The 12,730-nt window shown below is 41.6% G+C and overlaps 1 protein-coding gene across 4 annotated transcripts in view; it reads left to right on the forward strand.

The window, feature by feature from the left end:
• Positions 1 to 12,730, forward strand: part of b4galnt4a (beta-1,4-N-acetyl-galactosaminyl transferase 4a) — a 691,590-nt gene that overhangs the window by 640,751 nt on the left and 38,109 nt on the right. For all 4 annotated transcript variants that reach the window (XM_060838421.1, XM_060838422.1, XM_060838423.1 and 1 more), the window contains 2 exons: positions 6,561 to 6,853; positions 12,239 to 12,392. In XM_060838421.1, the coding sequence (XP_060694404.1) occupies positions 6,561 to 6,853; positions 12,239 to 12,392 (447 nt within the window). The remainder of the gene's footprint in view (positions 1 to 6,560; positions 6,854 to 12,238; positions 12,393 to 12,730) is intronic.

Genomic DNA, 12,730 nt, shown 5'->3' on the forward strand with positions numbered 1-12,730 from the left:
AAAAGTAAAATCATTCAATTAGTTGGGAGGATAAAATGGGAGAAAATTCAATTCTCCAAGTGTTCTCCTTTAGAGAGGTGATTGCCTGATGCACAGAGACTCTGAAGGGCCAATGTCTGGAAATGGATGTACTGACTGTCGATAGGGTGCCTGCTCTGCTTGCTCGGTGACATTGGTCAGAGGCTCATTTAATTTTCATATTCAAACTTCATTTGAATGCAACTTGGCAATTGCAAAGGTGGCATCTCAACCAATGTGATTGACACTGAAAGACCTCCTTTAAATGGGAGGCACACATTCAAAGACAGTGAAAAACTTTGGCCGTCGGTTGGTAGCACTCCTGCCTCTGAGCCAGAAGGTTCTGTGTCCAGGTTCCACCACAGGACTTGAAAGGTGACTGCAATCAGGATGTGGCCTATTAGGTTGTGAATCCTTTCAATATTCCAAGCTATTCTCCAAAGGGCAAAAGACTATGAAAAGTATTGAAGCAAGAGGCAAAATGCCGTTACCTAGATCCTTCTCCCACACATACTACTGCCCTTTTGCAGGTGCTCATAAACAGGATGGTTGTGTTTTACCTCCTGTCATCCAATAGCATGTTAGTAGCCAATGGCCAGAGTCCTACCAAGCAGGTCAATGCCAGACCTGTTATTCTAAGGACTAAGGTGCACTGCAAGAACTTAAAGAAACAATAAACTTCATGAGTATTTAGGGTGGCTAACCACTCCACATCCCCCCCCCTCCCCCCCCACCTTTCCAACCTCCTCCTGGGTTGTCTCAGAATCTTCAGAATTTAAAGATTAATGTTGCGAGTAACGCAGAAGGAACATCAGAGAGGCACAAAAATAGTTTCAGTTTGTTTTGAGATTAGACTAGATTCCCTACATTGTGGAAACAGACCCTTCAGCCCAACCAGTCCACACCAACTCTCCGAAGAGTAACCCACCCAGATCCATTTCCCTCTGCCTCATGCACCTAACACTATGGTCAATTTGGCATGGCCAATTCTCCTGACCTGCACATCTTTGGACTGTGGAAGGAAACTGGAGCACTGAGAGGAAACCCACATAGACACGGGGAGAACGTGCAAACTCCACAGAGTCACCCGAGGCTGGAATTGAACCTGTGAGGCAGCAATGCTGAGCCAAATAGCGAACACCATTGAAAAATGCTATTTGATATAATGCAGTCATTGGAGGCACGTGTTCTCACAATGAGTTTGGCAAAGTTGGCGGCAACTCCATAGCTTCCAAGTTGAGACATAATTGCACAACTCTCTCTTTTCCTGTACAGCTTTGGCACATTTTCACTACAGCAGGATCAATCCTTCCATTCTGCCAATTTCCAAACTTCTCCAACAGGACAGTCAACATTTCCATCTCTCGAAGTGCACACACAGAATCAGTTGCTTTCCTGAAATCAATGTTCCCCTTTTCTGCCCACACCCCCTGCTTGTTTTTCTCATCGTATGCACTGTCCTATGCTGCCTCAAAGGAAGGAATAGTGTAAGAACACAAGGAGATTCTGCCAGGTTACAAACTCTGATATCAATAGATGAAGCCACCAGCAGAGAGGGGGGACACAGCATTGTATTGGCATGGCTGGAAATCACACAGCAGAGTGTTAGGGTACCTTTCATTTCTTTACACTTCCTGCCAAATTCTTTCACTCATATACACAACAACCCCTGCAGAGCCACACTTACTCATCATTACCAATATTCTATTAATGCCTGTCCATGAGGGTTTGCAAACAAAAATAGCATCAGACATTATCACAACCACTTTTCATCTTAGAAGCCTTATAGTTTTCCAGGTGGTCCTTACTCCTGAAGAGGTTTTGTTTGACATCTTTGCCTAAACATTACCTCTCTCTGGGTATTATTTGTAGACCTACACCACCTAAAACATATCATTTCCTTTTCCATTGAAGTCTGGTTCTTATTCCTCATTAGATTTTTTTAACCTTTGTCTGTATGCATCTGACACTAACACATATGAATTAGGAACAGCAGTTTTCACTATATGGTAAGCACTAGATTGTAGGTTAGAAAGAGACAATTACACTTGGAATCATAGAGGTCTACAGCACAGAAAAAGGCTCTTTGGCCCATGAAGTCTATGCAGTCAATGAATAAACGCCTGACTACTCTAATATCATTGTTCAGCGATTGGTCCATTGACTTGAATGCATTGGCATCGCAAGTGCACATATAAATACTTCTTAAATATTATGAAGGTTTCACTCTCTACCACCCTTACAGCTAGTAAATTTGCTCATTCCCATTTACCCACTTTCTCCCCGTAACCCTTCATCACCTTGATACTTAAGAACCTATCTATCTCAGTTTTAAATATGCTTCTGTTTGTGATGGACAATCGGAAAGGAGGAAAGCTGTTACTTGGGACCACAGTTGGCTATGCTGAAAACAGTTCCATGTAACATTGAGGTCTGGGGTATTTAGTGGGGGTGGGGGGGGGGGGGGGGGGTGGGGTTGGAGTTGGAAAGACATGGAAGAAGGTGTTCAGTCCCCAAAATTGAGTCCTGAAGCCTTTGAAGTCCTTCTGTTTGCTCAACTCTCTTTCTCTTCCTCATTGGACCCGAAACTCTACTTTCCCACCACAGGTGATGCCAGATCTGCTGTGTTTTTCTAGCACTTCCTGTTTTTGTTTCAAAGATTTTTCTGTTCATTTGGTCTTTGGAAGTCAAATTCAAGTGTTCTCTTTTCAGTTCAAGCTGCCTCATATACAGTTGAATTCTGGCCAGTTCAACACAAATGACATTAAGATCACTCTGTTCTTTGTCAAGGTTCGGGTGTTTGGCAACACTTGACAGTTACTGCATTTTTATCCCTACTTTTAAATCCACTCCTAACTGCTCTGCTACTGTTGTGACACTGTTGGAAAGCATCTGTCAAAAGGTTACATCTTTCCAGAAGCACTTAAGCATCAGCAGTAGCCATGCAAATTTTCAAATTATATGACAGGAGCAATTTCTGAATTTATTCAAATTCTGCAACTAGTTTTTAGCCTTTTAACTTCAATCCAGGCAAGTGTCGTGAGTGGCATAAATAAGGTGATTAGCAAGAGTTTTTTTTTCACTGGGGTAAGGGAGTTCAAAACTAGGGGGCATAGTTTTAAGGTAAGAGAAGGAAGTTTTGCAAAGGACATAAGGGGCAACTTTCTTTACACAGCGTGGTTAGTACGTGGAATAAACTACCAGAGGAAGTATTGGATGCAGGTACAGTTATAACGTTTAAAAAAACATTTGGATAAGTACATGAATTGGAAACGTTTGGGGGGATGTGGGCCAAATGCAGGCAAGTGGGACTAGGTTAGTTTGGGAACATGGTCAGTGTGGACTAATTGGACCAAAGAGTCTGTTCCCATGCTTTATGACTCTTAAGTAGCTAATTTATTATAATCCCCAAAGAAGTGATCTCTTTTTATAAAAAAGCGATTGAATTCCCAGTGACCAACTCAAAGGATCATATTACAAAATTTTCACATTTTAAGACTTTAACAGTAACAAACTAAAATTAACATTGACTAAACTACAGAAAAGACATCCTCCTATACTTGCTAACACAATTTAAAATACCACATTTATACATTACGCTGGAATTTCCACAGAATCAGACTTCACAGGAACCAGTCCAAAGTTGCATCCAATTTCCAATAGGCTTGTTTCTCCTCATTTCACCAAATTCTAACATCTAGTGGCTGTTGAAAGTGGTTTCCATTGATCTTCTGATGAATTCCTGAACTAACTTCTAGCTGCAAGGTCCCCTCCAGGCCACATCTGGACTAATTCTCCAGTATCCTTTCATCTCGGACAGATCCCCATTCTTCAACCAGAGAATGAGCTCCCACCAACCTCATGCCCAATGGCAAAGAGAAAATAGCTTTCCTTCTGCTGCCCAAAGCAAAAGCTATGTTCCTGTCTCCTCTCCCTAACCCCTGCATTCACCTCCTTTTCCTCTCTATTACTGCAACCCTCTCTCTCTCTAGCATCTGTGTGTCAGGAATTCTGGCAGTATTAAGACCACATGCCCATTCCTTTATACATTAATAATTGGAAGCTTGTTTTTTTATAAGGTTTGATCTGGGCTTCATCCACATGATAGTCATTTTACATGGGCTTATTGTAACTGGTCGGAGGTCACATACCCCTCTCATCACTCTAGGCTAGCTTGGATGAAAAGACACCATTTTAAACATAACCTCTTCTGAGACTAGCTTTTGTCACACTGGCAAAGTAACGTTGATAATTTGTTGCAGTTTCTCATTTGCACATACAGTGCCCTAGTGGTGAAGAGCTGCATATTGAGCCTGAGAGCAGCAATGAAATAGCATACTCTATATGCTGTTGAACTTCTTAAACATTGTAGCTGCACCCAATCAAGTGCATGCTCCTTTGCATTCCTGCTTGAGCATGGTAGATAGAGGAGGGGCTTTTAGCATTCTTAAGGTGAACTGTGTGTTGCTGCGCATTCAATCCCTGCTCTGTTGTTGGCGCCACCACGTTTGCATCCCCAAAGCCCTGGGTGTTAATGGTGAGGAATTTGGAGATGCTGGCTCCAGTAGACATCATGGAATACGAATTGACTTCAGTGGGAAAAAAAATCAGAAGGGAGGTAAAGCAGACACTTAGATTCATGCAGCACAGAAATTGACCCTACGGTCCAACCCGTCCATGCCGACCATATCCCAAATTAAACTAGACCCACCAGCCTGCGCTTGAACCATATCCCTCCAAACATTTCTTATTCATGTACTTATCTAAATGTCTTTTAAACATTTTACCTGTATCCGCAGCCATCGCTTTCTTTGGAAGTTCATTCCACACACAAACCACTCTGTAAAAAAGCTGTCCCTTACTTCTTTTTCGAATTTCTCTCCTCTCATCCACAAAATATAGCCCCTTATCTTGAAACTTCCCCACCCTAAAGAAGAAAATGCCTGCTAATCACCTTATCTATACCCCTCATTAGTTTATAAACCTCTATAAGTTCACCCCTCAATCTCTGCAAAAGTCTGAGTCTATCAAGCCTTTCCTTCCAGCCCAAACCCTCCATTCCCAGCAACAGCTTGGTAAATCACTTCTGAACCTTGTCCAGCTTAGGAATATTCTTTCTGTAACAGGGCAACCAGAACTGTATGCAGTATTCCAGAAGATGCCTCACCAATGTCCTGTACAACCTCAACATGACATCCCAACTCCTTTACTCAAAGGTCTGAGCAATGAAGGCAAGCATGCTAAATGCCTTCTTAATATATGTAATGTACATTATATATAATTATACAATAATATATGTAATTAACATATAACACTGGGACTTGATGCAGTCACACCAATTCTACACTATCACATCAGGTTAAATTGACTCCCATTGTTTTCCATTCTGACATTCTTTTCCTGAGCCACAAAACTATGTAGATCATAACCTTCTTTACTCTTTGCTTACTTTCAATGTATCATCTGCTTCTTGACACATTTAATTTCCTGTCTTGCTCGTCTCTAACATTGTAGACCTTGAAGTTTCACTTGGGTTTCTTATTTAAAGGAGAAACCTGCTATACATACAGGAACATTTTTTTAAAGTTCACTTTATTACTTTAAGCCCCACCCTACTGGGCACTAGTTGAAAGCTAATTGGATGCAAATATTTTGATAAATTTGGCGAATTCATTTGAAATGAAACATGGAATTGCATTGAACTTATCATGCAGTATCAGGCCATTCAGCCCTACTGGTTGATACTGGCATTTACACTGCACTCAAGATTCACCAACCCAACCTTACCTAACCCTATCAGCATGCCTTTCTCTTCTTTACTTTGTCACATAATTCTATAACTTTCCCTTAACTGCATCTATGCTCCTCACTTCAGTTCCACATTCTGATCACTTTGAGTGAAGGAGATTCTCCTGAATTCCCCATTGGAAATACTGGTGACTGTTCTACATTTGCAAGCACCAGATTTGGATACCACATGTTCTGTACATAGACTCATTTGGCACAGACGCAGACTCTTTAGTCCAACCACTCCATGTGGAACATAATCCCAACCCAATGTAGTCCCATCTACCTGCTCCTGATTCATATCCCTCCATACACTTCCTATTCATATACTTACCTAAATGTCTTTTAAACATTGTACCTGTGCCCACAGCCACCACTTCCTCATCTTAAAAATATGGCCCCTAGTCTTGAAATCCCCATCTGAGAGAACAGACACCTCCATTAATCCTATTTATATGGCTCATGATTTTATAAGCCTCTATAACATTTATAAAATCATGAGCCTCAACCTTCTCAATCTCAACTTTTTATGCTCCAGTCAAAAAGAGCCCAGCCAATCTGGCCTTTCTTTATAACCTAAACCTTCCATACCGGTAACATTCTGGCAAATCTCTTCTGAACCTTCTCTAGCTTAATAATATCCTTCCTATAACTGGGTCACCAGAACTGGACACCGTACTCCAGAAGAGGCCTCACCAATGTCCTGTACAACCCCAATCTCTTGTGTCATGTGGTCTTCCTTCCTCTTTCAACAGAGTTTACACACTTCTGCGGATTGTTAATGTGGAGAAGCGAAGGGATTCAGCGCGTGGGAACAGATACCTCATTGAACTGGAGCTGATGGAGAAAGGCAGAAAAGTGGTCCGTTTGACAGATTACATCTACCTCTTGCTGCACAGAACCAAACAAGATGATGGAATTGAAGCGACTGCACAATTGCAAGATAAGGAGCCCACTCAGCTGAATGTTCCATACCACAAGCCTCTCCTCTGCCAACCTGTAGGTCTACATGTGAGACCAGATGTCATGGTACATTTTGTAGTTCCAGGTGAGGAATAATGTTTCCTATATTACGACAGTTGTTGCACTTTATTCCCTGGAAACAAAGAGAATGCAAAGAGATCTAAGTGTCCTAGTGCATGGATGGCAAAAGGTTACTATGCAGGTGCAGCCTGTAATTAGGAAAGCTAATAGAATGTTAGAATATTTTGTGAGAGGAACCAACTGCAAAACCATGGAGGTTATACATGAATTATACAGGGCATTGGTGAGGCCATATCTGGAGTACTGTGTACAGCATTGACTTCCTTTCTTAGGGATGGATGTAAATGTGTTGACAGCACATCAGGAAAGATTTCCGAGACTAATACCTGGAATGCGAGGCCTGGCCTAGGTGGAAAGGTTGGACAAGCTCAACTTGTGTCCACTGGTGTTAAGAAGAGTAAATGGTAACTTGATTGAAACATGCAAGACGCTGAGAGAGCTTGACTGGGTTGATGTGGAGAGGATATTTCCTCTTTCGGCAGAATCTAGAGGTAGGGTTTGCTGTTTGAGAATCAGCGATTGTCCGTTTACAACAGGGATGAGGTACAATTTTCTCAGGGGGCTTATGAGTCTTTGGAACTTTTTTTTAAAGGTGGTGGAAGCAAAATCTTTGAATATTTTTAAGGCAAAAATGGATGCATTTTTTATGGGAAGTTATCAGGGTAGAGTGACAGTCAGATCAGCTTTGATCTTATTCAATGGCGAAACAGGCTGAGGGACATCTGTTCAATTTGTGTGTGTGTAAAACAATCTTGAGGCACCTAGTGGTCATTGGCAAATGCTGTTTCAACTGCAAGTTCTCAGCTGTCTCTCGACTGCGACTTCCTTTATTCAAACCATTTCTTAAGAGAATCTCTGTCTGCTTTTTCTCAATGAATTTTTGTGGGTTTGTTAATGCCTCTGGGGGACAAAGTCATTAAGGTATAGTGCAAAATTAAAACATCATATTCCTATTCCCATTCCTCCCTAGGACAGCTTAACTCCACATAGCTATCTATAACTGGCACAGCGTATCCTCCATTTGTCAGCAGTAAAGAACGAAAGTGAAGCACATATTACTCACAGCATATATGAGATAGCACATCCATAGAATTTTGCATAAAATAAATTAACAGAATTGCAGAATCCAATTTTCAAATTACTCTAAAATTTCATATATCATAAAAATGGACGAACACCATAATAATGTGTGTATATATTTTATAAATACACATTAGTCCTTCCTTTAGTACACATCTGCTGGTCTGCTGACATAACATTGCTTGAAAAACAACCTCTTTATAAAATAGAGAACCAGCTCTTGAAGCCTAGCATTTATACACAATTTCCATTCTGCTCACAGCAGGTAACTGTTAATTAATGTGGATCTGACTGTACTGAACATGCAGGTGGTGTGGCCTTAAAGTATCATAGGTCCATCTTCACAGCTGAGAAAAAACATGCATTTTACATGTTCTAACACTTTGTCCTATTAAAACGGCATACCATCTGACGTACAATGAGAAAAGCAGCAGGAATGGCAAATACCATTAAGTAACTGTCGTACAATAAGGTTATCAGTATACTGCTTCACAAGAACAGGAGTCAATATGGTGGATCAAAGTTAAATCAGTGAGGCAAATGGAGATCATTTACATCTTTTTACCTTTTCATTTATATTGTGAATCACAACAACCCTCTAACTATGAAAACATATATTCAGAGTAATTGTAATAACATAGTATGAAATTTGATAAAAATAGATTGTACAGCTGCCTTTAATATTCAGTTGAGGAAGTTTAGACTGTACGACGGTCATTTGCATTTCAGTTGCTGGATTTGTATACTGATGCAAAATGGTGAACTACATTATCTTCTTTGCAGTGAGTTCGCAATCTATGTTATAGTTCCCTTCTTGGTGTGAACCTAAATCTGGCATGTTTACCTAGCAGTCTGTAGGCCTCTCTCAGCCTTAGACAGGGCTCTCTTATTAAACATCTCTCGGTCATATTTCAAAATTCCTTTCATCTTCACCTGCCCCAACTTCAAAAGGGCCTTGAAGCCATTGGTGCCATTGACGTCCTCCTTAAGCCTATACACCAATACCAAATTATTCTTTTATTGTTTATTTGTTTCATTACACCCTCAGCCTGTGCTCTGTCCCTCCAAGGAACACAGCCCCTAATCTCTCTACCTTCCTCAATGATCTCTCTCCTGTTTGGACAGATTCAGTTCTGAACCTCCCTGACAACCTGTCATATCAGGCTATGGGTAAAAATCCAAATCATCTCCTGTACTCCACTATTAAAGTAAAAATACAAAACATGTTTTCATTAAAGTTACTTTATGTTGGGAGTATTTAGTTCTGAGTGAACAACATGCCAAGTTATCAATAGTACAGTGCTGAAAAACTTAGGCTTCAGTAGTAAAAGTAATGACCCAGATTTTCTGTTCCAGCAGTGAATGCCTGCAATGCATTGAGGACTGCAAAAGGATTGCAAGGTTCTGGGAGCTCAGTCACATTGAAGCCAAACTTGCTGTTTGCCAGAAAGGGCTCAATGGTAGTCCAAGCTGATGGTCCCACCAGGATCTCTACTGCTCTTCATTTATGGCAATGTTGACATTACTGGCTGGGCCAGCATTAATTAGACAGCACCGGGTCATCAGGGAGAAACCCAAACTGGAAGTCTGTGAGCAGTTTATTGCTAAGCAGTTGCTGCCTGATGGTGCTGTTGATGACATTTTCAACACTTTAATGACAATTGAGAATAGACTGGTGGGATTGTAATTAACTGAGTTGGTTCTGTTCTCCTTTTAATATGAAGGACATAACTGGACAAGTTCCCATACTTTCAGGTTGACATCTGGTCAGGTCTCAACAAGTTCTGGAGCACAAGTCTTCAGTGATATTCCCGAACTGTTGTCGGGGCCCAGTATCCGGTGCCTCCAAACATTCCTTGATATTACATTGAATGAATTGAATTGGCAGAAGACTGGTATCTGTGATGCTGAAGATATCTGGAAGAGGCTGAAATGGATCATCCATACGGCACTTCTGGCTGAAGATTGTTGCAAGTGCTTCAGCCTTATCTTTTACTTTGATGTGCTGAGCTCCCCCATTGTTGAGGATGGGGATATTTGTGGAGTTTCCTCCTGTTGTGTTTAATTTTTTTTATTTCAAAAATATACTTTATTCATAAAATAATTTGATGGTCTGTACAGTTGGTCATGCCATACATATGTCAACATTTACATACAGAGATCAGAATTTATCATTTTTATACAGGTCTGTACATTTTTTCAATCATATGCCCATATATTTAGCTGAGGCATCAGCAGAGCCCAAATGACTGCATGGCCCCCCTGTTCTTCTTTAGGCAGGCAGATGTTACATGGTGGTCTTTCCCCACCACACCTTGGCGGCAGTTGCCCCAAGCTTCAGCGCGTCCCTCAACACGTAGTCCTGGACCTTGGAATGTGCCAGTCTGCAACACTCAGTCAGGGTCAACTCCTTCAGCTGGAAGATCAACAGGTTTCGGACCACCCAGAGAGCGTCCTTCACTGAGTTGATGATCCTCCAGGCACAGTTGATGTGTGTTTAATTTTCCACCACCATTCACAACTGGATGTGATAGAATTGCAGTGCTTAGAACTGATCTGTTGATTGTAGCATCGATGTTTATCACTTCTTATTCAGACTGACTGGGTCGTAAATAGCCCTTGTTTGGCAGTTTCACCAGGTAAACACCTTGTTTTTAAGTATGATGGATACTGTGCCTGCCATGTCCTCCTACACTCTCCATTGAAACAGGCTTGAGGGTTATGGTTCAGTGGATGAGAAGGTGAGGACTGCAGATGCTGGAGATCAGAGTCAAAACATGCGGTGCTGGAAAAGCACAGCAGGTCAGGTAGCATCCAAGGAGCAGGCGAGTCGATGTTTCAAGCATAAACATAAGCTCTTCATCAGGAATGTGGGGTGGAGGTGCTAGGGTGCCAGGGGGCAGAGAGATAAATGGGAAGGGGGTGTGACGGGGGAAGGTAGCTGGGAATGCGATACATAGATGAAGGCAGGGGATAATGGTGATAGATCAGAGTGGAGGGTGGAGCAGATAGGTGGGAAGGAAGATGGACAGGTAGGACCATTTAAAATGGTAGTGCCAAGTCGGAGGGTTGGATCTGGGATGAGGAAACAGATGAAATTGACATTGATCCCATCTGGTTGGAGGGTCCCAAGCCGGAAGATGAGACGTTCTTCCTCCAGGCGTTGGGTGGCTAGAATTTGGTGGTGGAGGAGGCCCAGGATTTGTATGGGTCCAGGTTGAGGATCACAGTCTCACTTCCCACATGATCAACAATGCCCTCCAGCATATCTCCTCCTTTTCCCATACCTCCACCTTTGAACCCCACCTCTCCAATCACAGTGTCCTCTGCCAAATTCTAGACACCTGACATCTGGACGAAGAACACCTCCTCTTCTCTTTTGGGACTTTCCGACCACACGGGATCAATGTGGATTTCACCTGTTTCCTGATCTCCCCTCCCCTCACCTTATCCCAGTTAAGAGTCAACTACAGTGCTATGGGTTTGGAGTTGCATGTAGGCCAGACCAGGTAAGGATGGCAGATTTCCTTCCCTAAAGGACATGAGTGAACCAGATGGGTTTTTCCTGACAATTAACAATGGTGTTATGGTCACCTTAGACATCTAATTCCAGATTCTTTACTCAATTCAAATTCCATCATTTGCCATGGAGAATTTGAACCTGGGTCTCCAGAGCATAAGCTGAGTTTCTGGACAATACCATCGCCTCCAAGTATTTGTCACATACTCTTTAGAAGAAGGTGCTTCTACTACGGGAAATCCTTGGGTCAGGTGGAAACGAATACTAACCCTCAATTAGTTGTGCCTGTTTAACTGTATACCGAACAGTTTTGTTTGTGTTAAACTTCCCAGTTCTTTTATACATCAGTGAAAGACACAAGGGGGGATATTGAATTCATGGAAATTATATAGATTAAAGAATTGAGATCATTTCCAGTGTGACCAAACTGAGTAATGACTGGGGAAACTGGTTCTTCTTAACCTTGAAAAGATGTATTCTGATGGTGCGATATATAAAACAATATTGAGAAGAAAATCCTTACGCTGACTGAAATTTGAATAGGATGCTTAGATTGAATTAGTGTAGGAAAGAAGATCATATGAAGTAATCAGAACATTAAATAAACCACTGGGAAGTTTAACATAAATAAAACTTAGGTAGGAGGGCTCTTTTTTGGGAATAATCAGGTAAAATTGGCCTATTCCTTACTTGATATAACTTACGATTTCGGAGAGGAGTGAAAAGGTCCTATCTGCCAATTGGGCAAGTGATCAACAATCATTCTTTCTTTATTTTTTGACTGTACAGTAAAGAACCAGGCTCGGTGGGTGCAGCAGTTCATTATGGATATGGAAGACCTCTACCACGCAACAAGGGATGAAAGCTTCAACATTATCATCATTGACTTTGACAGTAGTGACATGGATGTGGAACAAACTTTGAAGAACAGCAAACTGCCTCGGTACAGTAAGATTCACGTTGGCGAATTCAACCGGGACTGTCTCGGTTGTTGGTTTTTCACTTAGGAATCATGGGTCATTTCAACCTTAGTAATAGCCTGGATAACTAGCTTGCTGATGCATTTGATAGAAGCAGTTTCCGTCATTGTACAAATTAAACACGCATCACCTCTTAAACAGGAATGCCTGATACTTTGTGAGATAATCATGCACCCATATCAAAATAAGCTTTAGCTCTAGTCACCAGTGATCAGCCCTATGAATTAAAGTGGACTTTGTCTGTTATCCTTCCTAAGTTTAATGATGACCAAGGGGGTGAACAATGAAATACATATTGGCA

This window comes from Hemiscyllium ocellatum, chromosome 18 (genome assembly GCF_020745735.1).
Source record: "Hemiscyllium ocellatum isolate sHemOce1 chromosome 18, sHemOce1.pat.X.cur, whole genome shotgun sequence".
NCBI lineage: Eukaryota > Metazoa > Chordata > Chondrichthyes > Orectolobiformes > Hemiscylliidae > Hemiscyllium > Hemiscyllium ocellatum.